General features: G+C 44.7%; 2 protein-coding genes across 2 annotated transcripts in view; one reads left to right on the forward strand and one right to left on the reverse strand.

Moving 5' to 3' along the window:
• Positions 1 to 3,735: 3,735 nt before the first annotated feature.
• On the forward strand, positions 3,736 to 7,835 carry LOC147427213 (uncharacterized). Its single transcript, XM_086498896.1, has 3 exons — positions 3,736 to 4,106; positions 5,748 to 5,818; positions 6,966 to 7,835. The coding sequence occupies exons 1-3, from the start codon at positions 4,004 to 4,006 to the stop codon at positions 7,101 to 7,103; spliced, it is 312 nt and encodes a 103-aa protein (XP_086355022.1). The 5' UTR covers positions 3,736 to 4,003; the 3' UTR covers positions 7,104 to 7,835.
• An 819-nt stretch (positions 7,836 to 8,654) lies between these two features.
• Positions 8,655 to 25,102, reverse strand: part of LOC147427214 (uncharacterized) — a 58,219-nt gene continuing 41,771 nt past the window's right edge. Inside the window, exons 6-14 of the mRNA XM_086498895.1 lie at positions 11,148 to 11,281; positions 10,919 to 11,070; positions 10,753 to 10,840; positions 10,487 to 10,683; positions 10,327 to 10,401; positions 10,142 to 10,232; positions 9,918 to 10,046; positions 9,524 to 9,595; positions 8,655 to 9,346 (exon numbers count right to left, since the gene is read on the reverse strand). Of these exons, the coding sequence (XP_086355021.1) occupies positions 10,011 to 10,046; positions 10,142 to 10,232; positions 10,327 to 10,401; positions 10,487 to 10,683; positions 10,753 to 10,840; positions 10,919 to 11,070; positions 11,148 to 11,281 (773 nt within the window). The 3' untranslated portion in view covers positions 8,655 to 9,346; positions 9,524 to 9,595; positions 9,918 to 10,010. The remainder of the gene's footprint in view (positions 9,347 to 9,523; positions 9,596 to 9,917; positions 10,047 to 10,141; positions 10,233 to 10,326; positions 10,402 to 10,486; positions 10,684 to 10,752; positions 10,841 to 10,918; positions 11,071 to 11,147; positions 11,282 to 25,102) is intronic.

The raw sequence follows: 25,102 nt of genomic DNA on the forward strand, positions 1-25,102 counted from the left end.
CTACAGTGTTTTCTCAACATCCAAGTTAATTTGATCGGCTTTGTACAATTTCTAAGGTTTTAGAAACTGGAAACCTTACATTGATGCTTGACCAATTCCTCCCATACTAATAGAAGATAAGGTGCTGTTAATTCCTTGAATGTTTAGAAAAACTCGGTAGGTAAGCCATCCAACCTCGAAATTTTGTTATGCTTCAGACCCTCTATGTACCCAAAGATGTTGGAAATAGAAAGGGGAGAATCGGCTAGGTGAGCTTCTTCTTGGGGGACGACTCTAGCATTCAATACTTCAATTATGGCATTAGAGGTCACCAATGACAACTTCTCTTTAGGACTGAACAATAAGGAGTAGTGATTCCGAACATACTCTTAAGTTTTGGGCTTATGAAGTAATGGGGGGTGAAGCATAAGAAGGGGATTTGGTCCCTATGATTCTTCCTCCTTAGGGACTTATACATTTCTTTGTTGGGTCGATCTACCTTTCTTGCCCACCATTGTTTAAAGGACGCAAAAGAGTGCCGATACATGAGTTTGGAGCAGAGATCTATGATGGAAAGATTGCACGGCTTCAAAGGGGGGAGAAGCTTCCAATGTTGCTAGAGAGTTAAAGAGTGTGTCCCTCCATATCTTCCTAAAACTAGCAACCACCTTGCGGGCCTTTATGAGTAAAGCTCGAGTATCTTGAACATCAACACTCCAAGCTTTAGCAGGGGATCTAAAATGGTTGAAGGATGAAGACCAAGGGTCCTTTGGAGCTTCTTGAATGTTAGGAAGCTTGAAAAGAGAGGGGTCTGTATGGAACGAGTGATTCCTGACCTTTGTTACTTTGTCATCGATTGTCAACGAATAATTTCAGTCCTAATATGATATAATAATTAATTAGCTTAATATCCCTAAGCTTAATCACAATAATCAATAGAGAATATTTAATTAAGAGAGGATTTTTGAGATTAATCTTCAATTAATTAAGAAAATTATAAATAGGTTAAGTTAGCTTTGTTAATTAAGAAAGATTATGGCTAATTGCCGTTTAATTAACCAACTAGAGCTTGATCTCTAGTGATTTCTGCGTAGAGGTCTCTCTATATGAGAGAGAGTGTGCCAAGGCTCCGAGTCTGTCTGAAATTGTGAAGCAAGGGTCATATTTATAGGTTTCTGGGCACTCACAGGCTGGAAAATGGCAGTAACTTGTATCCCAAGCAGCCCTACAGCTCCAAAAACGCCCCCTGCTGCTAAATCTAGTCTGGGAAAGTTCATCATTACCCCACACAGCCCCCTCAGCTTCCAGAATCGATTTTGACTAATTTTAATGATTTTTAATGATGAAAATTGGAATATCAGTAATTTCTAGAACCTTAGGATAAGAAAGTCTTTGTTGATAATAATTACTTAAACCATCCAATTTTACTTAACTAATTGAATTCCTAGTGTAACCTTTCAGGGCCTGTAACTTTTCCAGATTTTATCAGAATCCAGCTCTGAAAAATTCTAACCCTAGTAAAGCTCTGGTTACGGTTCCACAAATACCAATATTGACCATAATTGGATCATTCTACAGTGTTTTCTCAACATCCAAGTTAATTTGATCGGCTTTGTACAATTTCTAAGGTTTTAGAAACTGGAAACCTTACATTGATGCTTGACCAATTCCTCCCATACTAATAGAAGATAAGGTGCTGTTAATTCCTTGAATGTTTAGAAAAACTTGGCAGGTAAGCCATCCAACCTCGAAATTTTGTTATGCTTCAGACCCTCTATGTGCCCAACGATGTTGGAAATAGAAAGGGGAGAATCGGCTAGGTGAGCTTCTTCTTGGGGGACGACTCTAGCATTCAATACTTCAATTATGGCATTAGAGGTCACCAATGACAACTTCTCTTTAGGACTGAACAATAAGGAGTAGTGATTCCGAACATACTCTTAAGTTTTGGGCTTATGAAGTAATGGGGGGTGAAGCATAAGAAGGGGATTTGGTCCCTATGATTCTTCCTCCTTAGGGACTTATACATTTCTTTGTTGGGTCGATCTACCTTTCTTGCCCACCATTGTTTAAAGGACGCAAAAGAGTGCCGATACATGAGTTTGGAGCAGAGATCTATGATGGAAAGATTGCACGGCTTCAAAGGGGGGAGAAGCTTCCAATGTTGCTAGAGAGTTAAAGAGTGTGTCCCTCCATATCTTCCTAAAACTAGCAACCACCTTGCGGGCCTTTATGAGTAAAGCTCGAGTATCTTGAACATCAACACTCCAAGCTTTAGCAGGGGATCTAAAATGGTTGAAGGATGAAGACCAAGGGTCCTTTGGAGCCTCTTGAATGTTAGGAAGCTTGAAAAGAGAGGGGTCTGTATGGAACGAGTGATTCCTGACCTTTGTTACTTTGTCATCGATTGTGATGGCAAGGGGATAGTGATCAGACAGGCACGACGACTTTGATCCTCGAGAAGGCGTTAGCTAAAGAAAGGTCTATATAGCACCTATGTAGCTTGGTATTGCTTGCCAAGTCTCCTTTGCAGTAGTTATGCCATGTAAACTCACGTGCGATGCCCATATCCCACAAGTTTAGCTAGGCTAACTTTAGATCCTCCCATGCCTCCTTCTTAGCTTCGCGAACAAAGGTTCCTTTTGACTCAACCATGTTAAGATCCCGATGTGCTTCCACCGTTTTGGTCAAGATAGAAATTAAGGTCTTGTTGGTACTCTCAGCTTGGCCATTTTCTTGTGGATAATAAGGTGTGGACTTATGGTGAGCTATCAATTTGGCGCTGTCTGCTGCTGAGCCACATGCGTACATGACTATGAGTCTACAATCCAAGGGAGGGGGAAGAAGAACATAACACCAATTCAACCCTCTTTGGGAAGTGGCAGCTACGTCTTTGAACTGCTGAGGGAGACCTATGGCACATCCCCCGGACCTATGGGGGTGACTGTTCACGACCCAAGCGATACCATGTCTAGGGCATTTTTCAGCTTATTACCCATAGTTTTCAGGTCTTGAAGAGCTAAAATGTCGAAGGGGTTGTTGAATAACCAACTGCTGGCTATCTTTTTGGCTTTGAGAGCCCCTATATGTTCCGTGAGAGAACTCTCATTTGGTAACCCTCTTATCTTTCTTCCCAGATGGGGGGTTGTATGCAACATCAGCATGGCTCCTCTTGTTGTCTTTTAGGACCTCCGTGGGGGAAGGACCTGCGGGTTTAGCAGGTTTGTCAACCGCGTTAACCGGGAAATTCTCTTCATTGAGGTCAATTAGGGTGTCTTGATCCATGGCATTGACTTGCTCTTCGAGTCGAGAGGGTGGCTCTACTTCTCTTGCTTGAGTAGGGGGAACATGCTCATCACCATCAGCTGAGTCAGCGTCAATGTAGTCTCTGACCTTTCTTAGAATGGCATAGCTATTAGACTGAGCCCGGGCTTGGGGTCAAACTTTTTGTTGGGTGGCTTCTTGAGTTCCACATTAGCATTTCCATTCTGAGGAGTAGGGGTGGAGTTGGGAGGCTGGGACCAGTGTTTGGGAAAATTCATTTTTTCAAACATACAAAATTGCTTTCGTTGAATTTGCCAAGAGGAAATTTTAGAAAATTAGGTTACTTTTTTAAGTTTTTATACTATTTTTCTCTAGTTTGGGGAGGAATTTCTCTTTTTCCCCTTGCCTTCAACCGGCATTTTTGAATTTGAAAACGGCACGATATTAAGGTAAGACACATTTTTCCTGAACACTGGCTGGGACACTCCTGAGTCCTAACAGGCTCAAGGGAGGTACTTGTACTTGATGGGTTGGTCAAGCAATCAAGGAGGGCATCGAAGGATTTAATTTCTGGTAGCCGAGACATTCGGGTTGAAGTTTTGAAGTTTGAACGATTTGAACCACCCACGGGACTCTGAAGGCTGTCCGCAGGCAGTTGCTGCTGATGCTGGCCAGGTGCCGGTGCAACTTCTCTGCGTACTCTGGCCGATAAGCTGGTTTAAAAGGGAGTCCATTGGGGGCCATAGTTCCAAGAACCCCGATGGGTTGTCCTCTTGGGGCAGAGACGGTGATGACGCACTTTAACTCTTATTCCTTCAACTGCTTAACGTTTTCGAGACATATTCCCCTCCACTATCTGTTCTGTGAGTTGCTTTTCTAGTTGCACTCTATCAGGGTTGAAAGGGGGGTGTGGGTCGAAGAGGTAGCGTTGAGATGCTGATTTCTGTTGGCTGGTATCATGTAAGCCTTGATGCACGGATCAGAGGTAGCAAGAACTCCTCAGCATCTTACAGGGCCCCCTTTGATCAGAGAAGATTCATGGCGTTGTTGCCTTTTTGCTGATGGAGGCATCCTCTGGATGACGCTTTGCAACCCGTTTACTTATGGCTCTTTTAGGCCGCCCCTGGTGTTTGACATGGCTCGGAATGCTTGGTCCTACTGTGATCAAATTGTAAGCTACATCTCCTCGTCAGACCTTCCTGACAGAGATTCTAGTACACAAACGTGTTCCTGATCGTTGCATGCTTTGTCCAATGTGTACAGTGGCGTCGTTTGTAACTCTTACCATTGGATTTCATGTTTTTTTGTTCGTTTTCTGCAGTTTTTGTAATGGCTGATTGTTGGTCTTACTGATCATTTTGTTCCAGTCGTATGCCTGGACTACACTTAAATGGAAGTGTTTTAACACTTAACTTTACTAGAGCAGAAGCCAAATTTTCAGATGGTATTTTGTCTCCTTCAGTTAGTCATGGCCATGGTGGGACGTGTGCGTGCATTGTATCCTCTTAGTCGCCATGTCACCGTATGCTTTCGTCAGGCTATCGTAGGTCTAGGAATCTGTTTACTTTCCTGCTGTTGTGTGGGTTACAAGTTGAGCTATCGAGTGGGTTTCAAGTTGTTCATTCAGCCTTCTGTTAGCTTTTGAGTTTTTCTGTAGGAATCCAGTTGTTATGTTGAATGTCCTCAGTGTGATTGGCTTCGGATTTTACGGTTTTTGTGTCAGAGCTGGGTGGTCTCACTATGTGTTAATAATATGGTTTCGTGTTCTTTCTTTTGGAGGCTTTTGCGGGGCTGTATTATGGAGGTTTCTCTGTAGTTTTAACGTTCAGACTTCACGTAAGCTTGTGAACCTTCATGTAGGATCGGTATAGAGTAAGTTTTACTCGTAACTGAACTCTTTACAAACCTGCACCTACTCTTGGGCACTGATGACTTGAGTAGGGATGTCATAGCTGTTGTCCAAGCTATGCATGATATAGGTGACGATCTTCTTGGACAAGTATTGCGAAGTAAGGTCGCATATTGCCAAAGTTTTTAGCTTTATACTTGATTATGCTCTGTCTCTTCTAGGTAGGTACATAGATAGTCTTTAAAGACTCGAGAATTTGTTCTTTCGGAAGTCGTGTGGTGTCTGAATTGTAAGGTTGAGTTTTTGTCATGTCTTATCATTCTTTGTGTAAATTTGAGTACTTGTTATAGAGTTCTAGTCAAGTAATCATCTTCTAATAAATAATGGGTTGTTTTGCTCTTGAAATTAAATCGATTTAGTATTTTACTTTATGTTTTTGGAATTGTTTTAGCCTCTCTTTATAATCCGTAAGTTCAAACAGTTGTGTCCTTACGAAGTTATATATATTGGTATAGCTATTCCACATAACATGGTTAATTTTGGTCTTGTATAAAATTTGGAACTCGGATATGCTTTTGTGAAGATCAGATAGGGGGATGATTAGTTGTTAGAAACACTTCCTTTTTCCTTTCTAACAGAAGGATGACTGATCCAGGGTACCAGCCAATCTGCAGCGTGAGGATGAGCATGATAATAAAAGGCTACTTGTTGAGCAATTTTGATCAGGTTGGGCCTTGTGGTTTGTTTAAAATGTCAGGATGATATATTTTTGCTGCTTGTTTTTTCTATGGTTGTGCGATCCATATGTACATATGACAAACATTTGGTTCATGTGTCATAGCTTTCTTTAAAAGTACGTGAAAACTATGCCTCGCGTTAGCATGGCCTTGGGCTTAGAGAGTCTGCACTTCTGTCGGGTATCTTCACATACTGCTCTCTGCTAAGCATGGCTTTCATGCGGTCGTATGACTCCTGAGTTTTGATGCATTCCTTGAATAGAGTGGATTTATGGTGTGTTCTGGCGCCCATGCATTTATATGGCCTTGTGGTATTCCTTCATCTCCCCATTTCAAAGAGCTGCTTCTCTTCATAGATCAGACTTGGGTTTTGGATCAACAGGTTAAAGAAACACCCGTTGATGAGGTTTGGCAGGCTTTTATTGGAAAGCGTCCTGCGTCCTTTATGGTTTGGATTCGGAGCCCGGTGCTCGTCTCTTTCACTTTTTGAGCAGGTTGCTCTTGAGCACTCCCAAGTTTTTATGCATAAGTTTTGGAATAGAGTTTGTGTGCGATGGGGGAGGCCACAAAGGACTCCGTCACTAAAGGATAAAAATGCCTACTTTTTAAAGAAGACTAGGGGGAAGTGTTGAATACTTGTATATGAGTGACTACCCTAGTTGTCAGGGCCTTGTACATACCTCTAGATTTTCCAAAGGAATAGCTGAAAAAAGCTACTATTTAGAGCCGGGTCTCCCTATGAGCTAGAATATTAACAAGATTTAAGTGCTAGATTTTTTTAGGTTCTAGTCCCACTCCAATTTTGCAGAGGAGGCTCTTTCTATGAATTACATAAGGTGATGACCTTTTCTTCTAATAGAAAAGAAAGGTGAATGTGGGGTCACCTAGATATAAGGAGAATTTTAAGGTTTGCATTCTCATTGGATAGTCATCCTTTTAGCTTCTTAATACAAAGAACAGCGTATGTATTAGTAGCACCATTATTTTCAAGGTTTTTGTCCCCCGTCATCCCACTAAACTCCTAAAAAGAGAGCGTGACGCTTACTTTATTATTTAAACTTAGTACCACAAGTACCGGCTCTTTGCCAAAAACAAAGCCAACCGTTTCCCTTAATGATCTTTGGTCTGTGTTGCAGTTACAATCACAGATGAGTCATGCAGGCAACTTACCCAGCTATGATTTGAAGCTACATCCTTGGCACTTGAAAAGAACAGCAATTATATTGCTACGAGGAAGCTTAAAAAGACATTGGTTGTTGAGACCTCTCCACTGAACCATCAATTTCTTGATCAAATAGAGAGAAAGTCTTGAGTTACAATTGAGGCAGCACATTGTTGACCTCACAAAATCCTGTTGTCATGCAGTTAAGTTGAAGCATTTGTCTTAGTATGCTTCCTATTGTCTCTATCTACGAGCTGTAGCTTCCTCTCCCATTGACACTACAACCCTAGTTGTGCCATCTATTTGAGCATCCCTACGTCCACCATGCGGTGTTGCATCTCATTCAAATTGCCACCGCTCTCCTGCTTTTTGAGTATCTACATTGATTGACAATAGCTGCACACCAAACCATTCAAGGCACACAAGTTTTGTATATGAGAGACTACCCTCGTTGTCAGAGCCTTGTACATACCTTTAGATTTTTCAAAGAAAATACATATGCAATTTGCTTGACAATCCTATGGGGACCAGGGCAAAGTGCTTCCAAACATAAACACAAAACATGGAGGAGATGACAGGTTGCACACAGAGGGTGGAATAGTTGGTGTATGCAGATTCATACAAGGATTGAAGCACTAAGAAATTCATGTTGGAAAATGACATGGAGAAAGAGGTGACTAGAAAATACAAAAGGAACATATTGAACTTTTACAAAACACCCACGATATGGTTCTCTCTCTCTCTCTCTCTCTCTCTCTCTCTCTCTCTCTCTCTCAAGTGTGGTAGATTGGTTATGCCATTTCCCTCTTGAATAACAAGTCTTGAGTTCAACTCCTCGTCGGATAGATCTTTAAGGTCCCTTGGGATAGTTTCCTATGACATAAAAATTCTTTTCTTCTCTCTCTCTCTCTCTCTCTCTCTCTCTCTCACACACACACCCCATTGACATTAGAATCAATTGGAACATTATATAAGAAACCCTGGCCAAGAATATCTAATATCTGCTAATGACTCTAGAAGTCTAACTAGACTACATATGACTCAAGATGGAGTATTCTATGGATGATACTTGCTTAAATTTTGTATCACTAGACACATGGTTACCTATGGTTAGAGTGGGGAAGAATGGTTTATATCTACTTAACCCTAGTACTACCGCTCTCTCTCTCTCTCTCTCTCTCTCTCTCTCTCTCTCACACACACACACACACACACACACACAACCTAGTGACCTTTTGAATGGCTACTGGTTATTTTTATAATGATACTCTCACACTTGTTATTTCCTGATGCTACTTGCTTGGATTGCAGTACCTAACTGATGGAGATCATTACTTCAGGATTTACTGGTTTACTATTTGAAGATTTGATTCCAATAAGACCTGTATCCTAATTTCTCTATGTTTTTTTAATGAAAAACGAAGCCTAATAATACTTTCATACAACATCTCTCCTTTTGATGTTACTCACTGGTGCTTTAGCTACACATCTTTGATCGTGATCAGTGGCTTTTCAATGCTCTGCCCCATATGATTGTGCCTACTGAATATTTCTGCCGTTTTTCATAAATTTGGCTTGGGCCACCTTCAGCACTGGAGGTGTCTATTGGAAACACATTTCTCCGTGATCATGTAACGTGGGAGAGGCTTGGGCCAACTCTTTGCCTTACATAAGTTTGGTTCTTTCCTCCCCTATGCACAAAATGCATGTACATTGTTAACTGCCATGACATGCAAAAACTTGGGCATGCTAATCACATTCTTGCTCAAAGAATACATGTTGAACCATAAACACAATGGGAGATTTCCAAAAAAAATTCTAAGAAATATATCACTTTGAGAGTATGAATTGACAGCTTCAACACACAAAGAAATGGTCTAGGCTCTACGTCAAGGACAAGAAGTGCGTGTTTATCCATGCCGCGACTGGCTCATTGCAACTTTTTGAATGTATTAGCATTAAATCAGGACCAATCAAAAACAACTTGATAGGCGTAAATGACTTGACAGTGTCAAAGTTGAAGAGAGTTTCATATTATTACACATTTCTCATTGGCAGCTGGTTTCACAGCACTCCTACCAGCTTTGCCATCATAAATGTGAAAGACACAGCGGGGAGCATGGCCACAGCCGTAAGGGCCGAGAAGCTGTCGTGAAATAAGTGGGGCTTCATCAAGTAGTAAGCTAAGAGAGCAAGAAATCTTTGGAATCAGTGAAAAGGTTCTGTTGGGGACTTGAGAGTTTAAGCTTAAGACAAGTGTGTTTGCTTTGCAGGTGCTTGGTGCTTTTGGGAAGATGTCATCCATTCAGAACAGTCCAGAACTTTCTTAGCCAGCAGCATATCTCCCTATATTACCTGCATGACGAGAGACCGATTTTGGAGGCATGGTACATGTGCGGAAAACAGCTCCTACTGTGCATATTCTACGATCAATGCATTCCAAAATGTGATCAGAAACGTTCTTTGACAAGGCCACCACACTTTAAAATGCTGATTAATGATTAATGATCAGGCCAAACAATGCAGCCTTACATTCATCTCCTTGCACTGCACGTCCAAAGAAAAATTATCCAAGCTTCACATTCCCCCCTTCTCAACGAGCACCTAAAACAGCAGGCCAAATTATAGACACAATCAGATATCTTACAGCTTTGACAAAATCCCTTCAACACCCATAAGGATTACACATGTAGGCATAGTGTTGTTTGTCTGGTACACTGCATATTTGTTCCTCATCTAATAATACTCATCCCGTTAATTTGAGAGACTCCACGCATTAAGCTAAAGAGATTGCTTTCGAGGAGATGACCATACAGTCCAGAGCTTCCTTGGCCACCCTTGCTTGACATATGTTTTAATTCAAACCTAAAGATTGACTATAACATGTTAAAGATTACAAAACAAAAAAAAACCCGATTTAAAGTACCTGCTACCGTAGCATGTGTAAACGGCTATCTACCTCCAGCCTCAACAGGGGCTCCTCCTCAAGCGACTCCTTCTCCAACTCTATCAGCCCGGCTCAAGCAAGATCTTTACACATGTGGAGAGTGTAGTCCTACAATAAGAATCGGTAAGTCGATATCCACCTCAAAGTTGAGCAGGATTCTCAAGGTCTGCGAGACGAAAGCACTTGCCTTTGCCAGAGTTTACCTCAAAAAGCATGTGAGTCCCTAGCTGCAGCCACGCTGATGGCCGTCCTCCATCACTCCAATATGAATGCCTGCTGGACTGCCCAACTTCGCTGCCATGATCCAGAGCTTCTGAACCTTATAGTTTGAGTCCTCTAGCTCTAGCACCAGGAAGTTGTGATTCAGTAGGGAGCATGTGTGGACTACCACAATACATTGTTGTCGCTGATATAGACCAGATCGTAGACATGCTTTGCAAGAGTCTCCACATTTGTCAAAAACCTGCAAATACACATTTAACATTTGAATCTCTTGGAGCGCAGTGCCAGAGGTGCAGTAGAGGAGTATCATGGGACTCTCTCCTTACTTCAGCACCTTGCATCTTCCTCGAAAAGCGTGTAGCATGTGTAAACGGCTATCTACCTCCAGCCTCAACAGGGGCTCCATACCCTGTAGTCGTAAAGAGGCCACTGTCTTGTTGGATTGAAGCATCTCTTGCAAATCAGAGAGTACAGCCCGTTGGGCTCGCCTATTTGCGGGAGTGTCACTCTCAAAAAGATGTGCCTGAAATATAAACAATAATTATGTGCATCTACGACATCCTAAACAAATCCATTTGTAAGAGTAACTCACATAGAAATTCCTGTCGAGTCTTAATCTATCAAACTTTTTTATGGCTTCGATGAGCTGTGTCGTTTTGAGAACAGCATTCGGCCCGTACCTATTATTGATATCATAAAGAACGTTTAATATGTCTACTACAAGCGTAAGATTTAGATTAACCGCATTAAGGTATTACCTGTTTCTAATGAACTTGTCCTTCGCTTTTTTTAGAATTCTTAAAATGACATCCTGGACATCTTTTTCCTTCTCCTCACAATGCGTGCAGACTATTGTTGTTTGAAACCCAAATCGCCCTGCTTGTACCTTGTGGGTTTGAAACCCACATGACTGAAATCATGGCAAAAACATTAGTGACTTGAGACCAAAAAACTTTTCTTAAAGCTTACGCGTTTAGATTAACAAACCTCAAAGTATGGGAGATATGTCCTGTAACGATGACTTTCTAATAGGTTCCATAGGATTTGATCAATTTTTGCCTCAATTTTTTTCATGAGGCTTGAAGCTGACATATCTCTCGAACAAAGAGTATCTATCGAACCTGTAACAAACTTGTTAATTAAGAGGAACCAGTAATAAGTAAGAAAAAGTAAGACGAATGGCATATTGCTGTTTAAAAGGAACTAAATATATACAAGACAAGGACAAAACAAAAACCAAAAGTAGAGAGAGAGAGAGAGAGATGGCATGAAATGTTATATTAAACGCTTCAAAAGGCCAAAATGACCTATGAGACCAAACTTATACAATCTTGGTAGATCTAATCCAATGTCTAGGTACAGAAATAAAAATGAAGTGAAGTAAAGTGACAGACTAAAATCATCATCATCATCAATGCCGGAGGATGCCCGAGAGAGAGAGAGAGAGAGAGAGAGAGAGAGAGAGAGAGAGAGAGAGAGAGAGAGAGAGATCTATCATTTGTAGCAGATTGTTATCAAATTAGAGATTCCTATAGTTTTGTGGGCGTTTTCACTATTTTCGTCCTTTGATTGAGTGGACTGGTTTTTTTTTTGGAAGATAATACTTAGGATGGGCTTTCCTCACATGTACTAGCCCATTGTAGAGTTGCCCTAGTGTGGTCACTGTCGAGGGTTGTTGGTAGTCATGTCACTTTATCTTGCTTTGTTAGACAAGGATGCCCTCTTGCCTCTTACCTTTTTCCTTTTATGGTAGAAATACCTTTTATTCAATGTCTTCAATTTTTTTGAATGAGGAGCTAGATTTGATTCTTCATGAGTATGCAAATGATACTTTGTGGTAATCTATATAGCATACTCATGTTTGAATGTAACTCATTTTTTTTTTGTCTTACCACAGGGACGCAAATTGACTCGCGTAAATCTTTTGGGATTCAAGTTGTGGTGCAAACGAGAAGCCTATGTGGACGGACCTCAAAGGATTTCTATTGGCTAATCCTTATCAGACTTATAGATATTGTGTTACCATATTGCTATATAATGGTAGTGATCTATGTGACACTTAGGATTGCCACGGCATTTTTTTCCCTCTCTAGGAGGTTTTTTTTCCCATGGCTTGTATATGCACCCATCATTCTAGGGAACTCACTCATCTTTCTAGTAGCACACTCAATATGCATTACTTTCTTGAGTTTTGTGCTCTAGAGCTTCTATTTCATCTTCTCGTGCATTCTTATCATCATATTTCCAACAATTGATATCAAAGTAGGCGTCGACATCCAAGGCAGCATCGCCAGCACCCTTGTGGCTCACATTTTCAGATCGAGGTGAGATTTGGTGTGCAATTCCAGGGAAATTAAGTCTTCGATTTGCGCTCACTTTGATCCTTGTTTCCACTATTGATGGTACTATGCAAGCTATATGCAGATTTTTCGACTTTGGATCTTTTTCTAATGAGATAGTTTACAATTCTTTATGGGTAGTGCTATATAGCACATACTATTTCCGTACAGGTTTTCTATCATGCAGGCATCTTTTGCATCAGATCCAACTACTAAAAATGGTTGATAGCAACAATGATATATTTTGTTTGATGTCTACAGATGACAAGCTGGAAGGAGATAATATCTGCTTTGGTCATGTATGATGTAGCATATTTTGGTGACAAAAGGCGTTTCCAAATTTGTGCAGGGCTATGATGTAAGACTAGGTCCTGCGGATACGGGTGTAGTTGTGGATGTTGTGGGTTCTAGCAGTGCTACTGCTATAGTTGTTTTGCCTAATACTGATTATGCACGTTGGGATGCTAGGGATATGCAGACACATGGAGTGATTGCGCTTTGTATTAAGCAATCTATTATTCCTCACATCCATTGGGGCTCTTGCATCATTACTTGGGCATTGAACTCAAGGAGGTTGATGGAGGTATTGTAATGTGCAGCGGAAGTGAGTGATGGTGTGGCTCAGAATGAGAGAACAGTGATAGTCAAGGTTCCTTTTACTTTAGCGGAAGGGAGAGCCTTCCGTACTTAGAAAGAGAATGTGCAATCACCAAAACAAAGTGAGTGAATGAGAGTGCTAAGGAGAGAGAGAGAGAGAGAGAGAGAGAGAGAGAGAGAGAGAGAGAAGATACGACACCAGATAGGGTCCCGAACCCCCCTTCCAAGGGCCCCCCTCTCTATTTCTAGAGAGGTATTTGCTTTAGATTGTAGAAAGGTCTGGTACAATGGTCTTGATGCTATGATGCTAGATGATGACTATGTCGATGACGACGATGACTGTGTCGACGATGATGACGAGGCTGAAATCTGAAAACTAAGATCTATTGCCGTGGTTCTGCTACTGTGACGGTATCGGGGCTGATCTGCTGTCGCCGGGTCGATGTGTGACTGGGAACAAGAGATCGATGGCTGATGCAAAAACGCTGGGTGTTTGCTGCTGAAAACTAAAAACGCTGATGAGGGAACGGGCTGAAAACTGACTGCTATGGAATCGTTGGTAACTGCAAAGCCTGGCAAGGATCTACGATCGTAAGGAGGTAGATCTTGCAAGGCTTAAAGGCTGAAATGAAAACGCTGATGAAGGCTGACAATCTTGAGGTTTGCACTTCAAAAACACTGGCTGACTGTTGAGAAAACTGTTGGAATTAGGGTTGTAGGAAAACACACACAGCTTGGAGAAGACAAAGGAAGCTGAAGGCACACAACAAAGAGTGTTTTACTTAGTGTGCAATGGAAAAGATAGATAGCCCTAGAATGTTGGACGTATATACAATGCACGGGGAAAAAAAATCCTAGTGAGGGAAAAAATGCCCCGGCGGTCCTAAGTGTGCTCGCACACATCGCTACCACATGTATATGGTAACAAGTCTCCCCTGGGAGTGACGGTGAACGAGAGATTGCACATGGAGTAAAGGGAAGTGCCATGCCCTGAGGACATGATCAGTCCACAAAGGGGAGTAAGCCCAAAGATTTGCAGAAAGCTTCGAACTTCTCAGGAGACAATGCCTATGTGAAAAGATCTGCAAGGTTGTCCTGTGTTGGCACATAAGCCAAGCTGATCTCTCCTATTGAGAGCCTTTCCCTGACATAGCGGCAATGCACTTCAATGTGCTTTGTGCGAGCATGAAAAACTGGGCTCCTTGCAATTGCCAATGCGCTCTTACTGTCACTGTAGATAGTGTTGGCAGTGTCCTGTCCAACACCCAAATCAGCCATAAGGCGTCTGAGCCATACACACTCAACCGTAGCTGTGAAGACTGCCCTGTTCTCAGCCTCACAACTAGAAGTGGCCACAGTAGGTTGCTTCTTGCTGTTTTCAGCCTGTTTGAGTGAGATTGTCACACACATTGCACTGAGGACCACCCACTGTAGAGAGCACGACACATTATCCGCGCTACACGCGTGTCAAAACAACCACCCCAATCTGAGTCCGAAAAAGCATGTAGGTCTGGCGGCAATGATCTTCCCTTGGGATAAAACAAGCCAAGATGTAAAGTGCCACTCAAGTAGCGGAAAATCCTCTTGACAACCTGTCAATGCTTAGACCTTGGGCTATGCATAAATTTGTTGATGTGTGAGACTACAAACTGAATATCTGGCCTCGTGTTGCATACATAAATGAGGCATCCAACAACAGTTTGGTAAAGAGTGGCATTTGCAGGATCACCAGCATCATGAAAACTCAATTTCAAACCTGCTTCCATGGGAGTGGTGATAGGTTTGCAATCCTCAAGTCCGAACTTACATAGCAATGTGTCTCTATGTAACTTTTCTGACACAAGGCAATACAACCATCACACTGCTTAAATTATATACCCAAGTAATGATGCAACAACCCCAAATCTTTCATCTTGCAAGTAGCATTCAAATCAACCCCTTTTTTTTTTTTTGAGAAAAGGATCCTTCTATTAGTTAATGAAACTGCCCATAGAGCTACAACCACCTCTACTAGGGAGGGCTATAGCAAACAGAAGGGGAGAGTCTGAAAAAACATCATATGTACAATGAGGCTAAATCAGGAGATGTGAGGAGGGAAAAGCCACACAAGTGGACGGTAGTGCCATCTGAGCCCACCCTGGACCATGGTGAAGAAAGGTCCAGGGCGCCAGAGTCGAAGGAAAGCCTCTCTATGCTTCCGCATGCGGTCTGAGCTACCCTTGAGTCTCTCGAACAGTCCCTTGAGAGTATGGATCAGCTCTAGCCAGAGATCTTAAACTCTCTCTGCTGGTGGTACATGGCGAGTCTCGAAGATGCGGAAGCAACGGGCCCGCCAGATGAACCAGAGTGTCAGGCTACAGATGAGCTCCCAACACTCCTCTCTCTCACTGTACCACTCTCGTGGAGTAAGCTCTGTAGTAGGCTGGAGTGTAGGTCGACCCCCCTGGATCGCTGGTGGAGGATAGCTCAAATTGTAGTGCCGGGCCCGTGAGAGTGGACCGAGCAGCTCCCCCCAAGTGTACTGTCGTACTGTGGAAAAAGCTGGCATCAGCCGAAGAACCCGAAGCCAAACCTGCTGTGTCATAGGACAGTCTCAAAGATAATGACGCTGACTCTTCACAGGGTGGCCACAAGCTGCACATGCTGCCGAGAGACCACTATGTACAAGCCAACTCCCCACTATTGTAGCCCTGTGTGCAACCAGCCATTGGAACAACGTGACTCGCCGCGGCTGTCTGGCGTCCCACCTCGCCCAAAAAGCTGACAAGATTTCAGTTGTGAGACCCTCCTCCTACCAATGAGGTGCTGCAGCAGCAGGACGAGCCTTTCTCCGTGCTACCAATATGTGGCGTCCCAGTCGAACAATGTACTGAAAGAAAGGGACACCTGGATGGCCAGCTGAGGCGAAACGGTCCCGCCAAAACCCCTCTCCACGATCCCACTGCACTCGTGCAAGTGGACAACTCTCCCAAGCCCACAGCCTCCAGTGGCCAGTCTCAAGAGCTGCTGGGTCAGGATCTATGACACAAGTCCTCCCACAGATGCCCACAACTCGGATCCTCTGAAAACAACACTCTGCAACTTGTGGGGCCTCAGCTGACACTCGGTGTAAACGACCCTCACCCTGTAGCTCAAAAAACAGGGAAGGTACAATCTTTGAACAAGCCCAAACTACGATGAGGACCTCCAGTCGCGTGAAGGCCCCCATCCATCTGGCGCTGCTGACTCCAGAGGTGTGAGCCACTCAGCTGGTAGTGCCTTTGTAATGTCCTGACACATGCTCTGCACCCCTATCAAGCCCTGTAATTGGATGCTCTGGAGCTCCTTTGACAAGCCTGAGAACTGTAACCAGTCACCTAAGGTGCGTGTTGGACCTTCTGCCATGGGATCCCAGAAACATGAGGCCTACTACCAATCAAGTGGCCTCTCTGAGTGCTAACCATGGGGTTCCAAACAAGGGGCTGTCGCAAGCGCTCCTCCGTGCAAGTAGGCTGGTGCTGCTCCAGGCCTCTCCTCAGATGCTCCCAGGAGCCGAGCAGACTCACAACAAAACGGTCCTCCAGTCTCCTACTCAGGCCAACCCTGCACATCTCTGTAAAAATTCATCTGGTCGAAGGTCTCCAAGGGCCTCCAGTCTGAGGCACTCTAGCACTAAGCCGCTCAAGAAAAAACTCCTTCCAAGGCTCCTCCCCTAGAGCAATCCTCTGATAACAAACTTCCCAAGAAGGGCTCTGCTCTGCTGTGCTGGGTCTATGGTCCCCAACCCCCCTTGAGAACAAGGAAGAGTGATCACCTGCCAGGCCACTATGGCCCGGGCTTTCTGAGTGGCGCACCCTGACCAAAGGAAATTCCTGATCAGCCTCTCTACCTGGCTGATCCAGGAACTCGAGAAAATCCAACATGGTGTAATGTACCACATAGTAGCCAACAACACCTGGTTGGCCACTACAACTCTGCCTACCAGAGAGAGTCGTGCGGAGCTCCAATGTAACGGCTTCCTCCTGATGGACAGAAGGAGGGGAGCGATCTGCTGCTTAGGAGACAAGTCCAAACAAACCTGACAACCCAAGTACCGAACTGCAATCCCTGGGGGAATCCACCTGAAACCCTCACGTGGCAACCAATCAGGTGAGGAGCACTACCAACCGAGAAAACCACTATCTTGCTCCACTTGATCCGTGCGCCTGATTGTAGCGCGGATAATGTGTCGTGCTCTCTACAGTGTGGGTGCCCCTCAGTGCAATGTGCGTGACAATCTCACTCAAACAAATGGAAACTCTCTCGAACAGAATGAAACACAGAAACAATGGATAACAACAGAGACACAACAGTGGACCAGAACATGTGGACTCGACTAGCTCAAAGAACCATGTACAGACTCTGGCGTGGCAACACACTCAGCTTCAACCCAGGACTCACAGGTACAAATGGGGTGTCGAGGCTCAGATGTGCAGGGATGGTGAAGCAATGCTCTGTGTAAGACTCGCTACCAAGACGGCGACGACTAGACCATCCATGAAAAGATAATGATAATGACCCAACGGCTACTACTCATAGATACAATCATAAAGAGCCACCAACGGCCCATAAATGTCAGCCAGCTAAGTGTGACCTGGCCACATGTCCACTAGGCCACCATCCGTATCCCTGCCACGTGTCACTGCCCAGAGTGTCCGTCCAGTGTGAACAGACCAAACCAACTGTACTAACTGTAACTGTGTCCTGTGAAAGTGACACTGTAGCCTGCTACAGGTTGCCCGCTACAAGACTGGTCACCGTCTCGGTGAGCCAAAACTGAATGAAACTACAAAAGTAACTATATGTACAATGAAAGGTGGATCAAGAGCACAGCCCTGTCACCCAAGGGAAAGTGTTGTCGCCACTGCTGCTCCAGAAGTATCCGGATCGGGAGGAGCCATCAGATCGATTGTGTAACGATGCGGTTGCTGGACTGTGCTTTGCATAACCTGGCTTCTTGTGGCTATAGCAGCCATCTGCTGCACAGCGGATGGAAGCACTTGTCCTGAAGTGAACTCCGAACGCCTAGTAACACAACCATGGCGGTGTGCACCAGCCACACCGTCACAGCAAGGAACACTCTGGCTCTGCATGTGTGGCATCTGGACCTGAGACCCCTGCTGAGTAAAGTACTGGAACTCGGGCTGTGGGTAGTGTCCCATGAACTGCTGAGAGGGCTGAGAGGGACCTGCTGGGTAGTGTCCCATGAACTGCTGAGAGGGTTGAGAGTGACCTGCTGGTGCTGCAAAGCCTGCTGGATTCTGGACCTGTATCCCTGGCCCAGTCCATCCATATCCCACAGGAGCCTGGGTAGGCCTATTACCATACATAAGCCCTTCTTGAAATCCTTGCACCTATGCTTTTAGGTCATCAATAATCCTTGACTTTATCTTCAATGCTTGCTGTAGTGCAAAAATCGTTGCATCTCGATCTGCGATGGCACTCTCGGCAACCCGCAAGCAGCCTTCCATGGCCGCATATGTAGCTGAGTGCTTCTGGTGGGTGGCTGCTAATTTCTCTGCACCAAGTTCAATCATTGCTATGGCATTTCTTGATTCCTGTAGGTTTTCTTCAGAGATTTTGAACAACAAATATGAGTTGCCTCCACTAGAGGAAGTAGTAGTAGCACCTAGAGATGTAGTAGTAGCAGGGTTACCTGGAGGCACTACAGTGGTCGGGGTGATCGGTGTTACACTAGTAGTAGGCTCAATAGGTGAGCTGGAGATTGGGGGAAATGACGAAGATACTACAGGTGCTGCCAAGAACGGTATTGTAATATTGACAGTAGTATAAATGGTAGCAGGGGGAAGAGATACCTGTGGAATAGAGACCGCCTCAGTAGCAGGAGTGGGCGTACTAAGAACATTAGAGCTCACAGCGACCTCTGGCACTGTAAAGACGGGCACGGGGTGAGAAGAAGACCGTCTAGGAGGAACTGTCACCCTAGTGTGACTCTCTGAAAATGGCAGAGGTCGTAGTGTCTCTGCCGTGTCTTTGACCACTTTGACTCTTTTTTTCTGTTTCTTCTTCTGCTCATCTGCGCCGAGAGATTTCCTTTTTACTAGCAGTGGTACTGTTGTATCCTTATCCACTTCCAAAGGGTTGATATGGATGTTGATCACCCAGGCCAATAGTGGTGCGGCAAAACATTGGAAGCTGGATTGAGATGACTGTACTTGTGCTCTAAACCTTTTTTCCCTTGTCTGCAATGATGTAAAGAGGATCTGATGAAACCCACAAGGAATGTTCTTGACTAAACAATAAAGACTATCACATAGTGGGAACGTGGTCGGCACTTCTACTTTTCCCTTTGCTCCTTGCGCATCTCGCACCAAAAAGTAATATCTGAAAGCTACTAAGAGAGCTTTGTGATGCTGCAGCTCAGGATGATCGGGTTCGAACAATGCCTTGCATGCCTTTATGGTATCAGCTTTGGAGAGCTTTGAGTAAGACCAGGTACTAGGCTGCAGGGCGGGAAAGTTGGTCATCCCCATTGCATTTCCTAGATGTGCAGCTGTCAAAATGTGACCTCTGACTTTTGGGAAATTTTTCAACATCTGATGAACCATATTGACCGGTATGTCATCTGGGAGGATAGCTTCAGCTAGTGATTTGATACCCAAATTATCCAATTGGGCCTGTGAGAGAATATCTCTCAGAGATGGTTTGGGCGGCTGCATGAGAAAATTTAGTGAAAACTTTGTTTTATGTTTGTTGTTTCAGGCCTAGCCACCTCATGACTGATTACATGATTCATGATTTTTCGTTTTCCTTTTGGATCTTTCTCTTGATCGCTTGAGCTGCCGTTGGAAGTGCTATCATCACTATCCCCGTTCGAGCTGGACTCTGCCTCTGAAGCCGAGGCCTTGTAACTTTCGTTTGATGGAGCACTAGAAGACATGTCAGTGACCCCATGGCTGTTGTGATCTGATTCCTCGTCAGTTGCATCAATTTCCTCTCTTTGTGGTTGAGCCTTTTTCCTAGGCAACCCAGGGGTTATGTGGTACTCATTTAAGCCAAGGAACACAGCTGAGGAGAGAACATGGGGAAGGTTAAGAGATGCTAAGATACTTATTGAGCAAGGGAACAATGCGGTAGAAAAGGAAGGAACAAGGAGGAGAGAAAGAGCTAGATATAAATGCTGTCAGAGATAGAGAATAAAATTTTTAGGCACGTCTATTCGGCTATGGAGTCTCACTACCCAGATGTCTTTGGAAATGTTATTTCTTTTTAATTCACACCCTCAAGAAACTGACCTTGCAAGATAGGAAACAGATACTTATTGAAAGGAGGAAGGCATTAAGGATTGAATCAATTTGATAAGAATTACAAAAATGATAGCCCTAGAAAGGCAAAGAGAGAGAGATGTGATGATGAAAGAGTGCATTTAAAAGTTAGAGACGAAAAAGGGAGATGCAGTTGAGCTGCTTTAATCTTCAAACACTATCCCATAATCAAAATGGCTATTAAATGAGACTTGATTCTCGAAAATTACAAGAACAGAATGCAGCAGAGACAGAGTCAGAACAATAAATGATGCATCAGTGAAACAAGGGGAGTTTTCCAAGATAAGAACTGCCGTGATGAAGTTTGGAGAAGAGATGAAGATGGTAAGCCATAGAGAAATACCGAGCTGGGGAGTTGATAATCATATGGTGGTGAGATGGCTATCATCATTAGCTTTGTATATGATTAGGGCTAGTGATAGCACTTAATCCTTGATCCGTTGACCAGTGGCAAAGGAACTCCTGTCAGGGTGACTAACTGGACAGCCCCCTGTGACAGAATCTCTTCCACCACGAATGGCCCTTGCCAAGCTGGAACCAGCTTCTTTGCTTTTTTCAAATATTTTGCCTGATAGAGTAGCACCAATGTGCCTTGCGTTATTTTCGGCTTTCTGAGGTGGCGATCATGCCGCGCTTTGCGACGAAGTTGCTCCGCTTGCAGAGCATGAGAAGCTAAAAGGCGGCTTTCATCCAATAAGGTAAGACGGGATATAGAAGCAACTTCCATGCCCCAACTTGCACGCAGACTGCCGACCCTAGGGGATCCGGAGTTGAACTCAAATGGAGCTATGGCTTCCAAACCGAAAGCGAGTTGAAAAGGCGTGTGATTCGTTGTTGCTTTGAAAGATGTGCGGTATGCCCAAAGAGTGTCGTGCACAGCTTGAGCCCACGATGCTGGATGGAGATGACATGCTTTCCGCAGGAGGGCTATGAGAACCTTGTTGGTGCTCTCGGCCTGCCCATTGGCTCTAGGGTAATAAGAGCACGACTTGTGATGAAAAATCTTGTAATTGGCCAGCAAAGTTGAGATCAGGTCATTGACAAAATGACTGCCCCTATCACTGGTGATCTCTAAGGGACATCCAAATCTGCATAAAATATTTTCATATAAAAATTTGGCTACTGTATTGCCAGTGCAATCTACTGTCGCCACTACCTCTGCCCACTTTGTTGCATAGTCTATAGCCACTAGCAGATATTTGCGATTACCTGGTTGAGCCGGGGGATATATTGGACCCAGAAAGTCCAAGCCCCATCTCTCAAAAGGTAGCCACGCCATCGAGACCTGCAGAGGACGGTTGGATTGCTTACTTGGCTTCGGCCCACAGCACTGGCACACATCACAAACCTTAGAATATGCTATTGCATCCTTAAAAACGTAGGGCCACCATAGACCACTCTGTAGAATCTTCTGGGCGGTGATGTGACCAGGGTAATGGCCACCAGTGGGACCATTGTGGGCATCCTCCAGAATATGCTCCACCTCATGAGGCGAGACACAACGCTTCAGATAACCATCTGGTCCCGATTTGTAGAGCTGGCCCCCAATCAGAGTGAAAGGCCTGGACTTCAACAGCAATCTCCTCTTCTGCAGTGGAGATGCCTTCTCTGGGTACAGCCCAGTAGATAGAAAATGTAGGACCTCGCCGTACCATTCCGGTGTTGTATCGATTTTAAAAAGACTGCTATCTGGAAAGTCATCCGCAATCTCAGTAGCTTCTTCACCTGTGTGAATGCGAGAGAGGTGGTTAGCCATTACATGATGCTTACCAGGACGGAGTATCACTTCAAAATCAAACTCTTGGAATAGGAGGAGCCATCGCCATACTCGACCTGTGACCTGTGGCTTATTAAGCAGATAGCGCAAGGCATGGTGATCAGTAACAATTGTGAAGTGGACCCCAAGCAAATAGTGACGAAATTTTTGTAGAGCATACACTATAGCCAAACCTTCTCTCTCTGTGGTGCTATAGTTGCGCTCTGCTTTGGTGAGCAGGCGACTTGCATAATGTATAGGGCGATCCAAGTTGAACTCTTTACTAGGCTAAGTCAGCACAGCATCCACAGCCAGCAGACTGGCATCTGTATGCACATGAAAAGGTAGGGCCCAATCCGGGGCAACTAGAATAGGCGCTTCAGTGAGGCGTTTTTTGAGGTATGCAAATGCTTCAGCCTCAGGTGTTGACCACTGGAAGGGAACAGCAACACTGGTGAGCCGGGTCAATGGTTGAGCCACCTGTGCATACATATGTATAAACCTGCGATGATAGCCAGTGTGGCCCACAAAGCTCTGAACACCTTTGGGATTTATGGGAGGAGGTAACTTCAAGATGGCCACTATCTTCTCTGGGTCAGGTGCTAAACCTTGAGCAGACACCACATGGCCCAACCGTGTGCCCTCTGTGACCAAAAAATGACACTTGTTCGGATTGAGCTTCAAACGTGCCTCTCTGCACCTGAGGAAGACTGCAGAGAGCTGAGCAAGATGCTCCTTTAGATTTTCTATTGGGGTCGAACATTGAGCACCCGAGAAGGTGGAAAAGTCGTCCATGAATATGCAAAGGTGATCAGTAAGCAGAGGACAAAAGATGAGATATACTATGCGATTGAAAGAAGGCGGTGCATTTTTAAGCCCAAAAGACATTCTAGTGTAGATGAAAATACCCCAGGGAGTCACAAAAGCTGTTTTGATTTGGTCGTCAGGATGTATTCCTAACTGATTGTAGCCGCTGAACCCGTCCATAAAACTATACAATACATGGCCAACGACATCTTCGAGAACTCTCTCAGTGAAAGGTGTCGGAAATCCATCAAGGATTGTGACCTTATTCACAGCCCGGTAGTCGACGCAAACTCGAATTTTGTTGGACTGCTTCTTTGGGGCAATAACCATAGGGGACAACCATTCTGAGTGCTCTACTGGTACAATAATACATGCTTCTTGCATTTTTTCCAACTCGATTTTGACTACTTCTGCATACTTGGGATTCAGTTTGTAAGCCCGTCCTCTGACCGGCTTAGCCCCCTCAACCAGAGGAATTGTGTGGACTCCTAGCTCTGCTGGGATTCCTTCCAAATCGTGGTAAGACCAGGCAAACACATCCTTGAAAGAGCGCACGAAAGAGATTACCAGGTCGAGTAGAGCGGGGTGATCCCATAACCAAGTGGCTAACAAGATGGGCTCATGGTTGTCAGGGCCGCCTAGGTTGACCTCTCGGACTGGGTCAGGCAGTGCAGTGGGCGAGGCTGCGTCAAGGAAAGAAGACCGCGCCGCCTCTGTTAGCTTCTGGACATTATGAGCTGGCGTCTGATCAATGTTGAAATCAGCATACTCTTCCTGCAACCATCCTGATGGAAGCTCTGCAAATGGTAAATCCTCAGATACCTCAAAGTGCTCCGGCATGGGTGGAGAGTCAGATGGAGTAGAGGCTAAGGAAGGAGCTCGGGTGTTGGCCAACTCTTGCAAGGGAGACTTTTTCCCACTTCTATGGTGGATTATAGGCTCACCCAGGCCGACGGTTTCCATCAAGGGACCCTCTGAAGGATGGGCACCAGAGACCGGTCCACTTGGTTCTGGGTCACTTGGCTGACTGGGATTACTGGCTTCAGCTGTAGCTTCAGGTTTAGCTTCAGGTGTAGGATCAGGGGGAGAGGGTGAATCTGTTGGTAAAGGTTGAAGAGAGACTACATAGCATGGCATCGAAGAGGTAGCTTCTAACCACTGCAATAAGTCTTCATCGGACCCATCAGGAGGGACCGGCTGCTCCAAGTCAGGGTTGGACTCTACTGACAAAGAGCTTTGCTGAACGACTGGATCCATACCTCCTTCGAGACGAATTTGTTGCATAGGAGAGCCAGGAGTATGTATCCACATGGCGTCGTTTCCCCAATCGTGAAGTGCTTTCGTATGTCGCAACCATGGCCTACCAATCAGCTAGGGATAACCTCCCTCTACCTGGGGAAGATTAACTACCACAAAATCCAAGTTGAAAGTGAAATCTTGTACCTTCAGAGGCACCTTGTCGACTATGCCCACTAGGTAGACTGTTCTCTGATCCGCCAATGTAACAGTGAAAGGAGCAGGTCGGGTAGGCTTTAGACCTAAGGCCATCATAGTGAATTCGGGCATCAAATTGATTCCAGATCCTCCATCAACGATGACGCCGGATAGCTGGTGCCCAAGAATAGATACAGTGAGACGAGGACTTTTATAATCGGTGAGGGGAGCAGATGGATAGGAAATCAAATAAGACTCTGAGGGCTGTACAGAGAGGTGCCCGCCACTAGGCCAGCCCCCGGGTACAGAGACTGAATGACTGACAGGGTGTCACTTCTAAGTGTTGCGTCGAGCCTTAGCATGTCGTATAGTGACACCTGCTGAAAAGTATTTTTCAAGATGGCTTCTGCTATGGGCTTGGCACCTTTGAACTGGGCTCCCTTTGGGACCTTAATCTGTTCCAAGTCAGCCACTGCTTCCAAGAAGGCTCCATCAATGTCAGATAACAGGGAAGTTGGTTTGCTCTGAGCAATTTTGAAGGACTCGTCCTTTGGGTCAAATAGACCAGCTTGAGGAAGGGGGGACTGGCGAGGTGGACCTGTGGGCAGATTGAGACCAAGAGCTGCTCTTTGTGCCCGAGTAAGGACACCAGCAGGCTCCTCCACTTGCAGCCCGAGTAAGGACACCAGCAGGCTCCTCCACTTG

This window comes from Adiantum capillus-veneris, chromosome 24 (assembly GCF_014529385.1).
Source record: "Adiantum capillus-veneris isolate H3 chromosome 24, ASM1452938v2, whole genome shotgun sequence".
NCBI classification, from domain to species: domain Eukaryota; kingdom Viridiplantae; phylum Streptophyta; class Polypodiopsida; order Polypodiales; family Pteridaceae; genus Adiantum; species Adiantum capillus-veneris.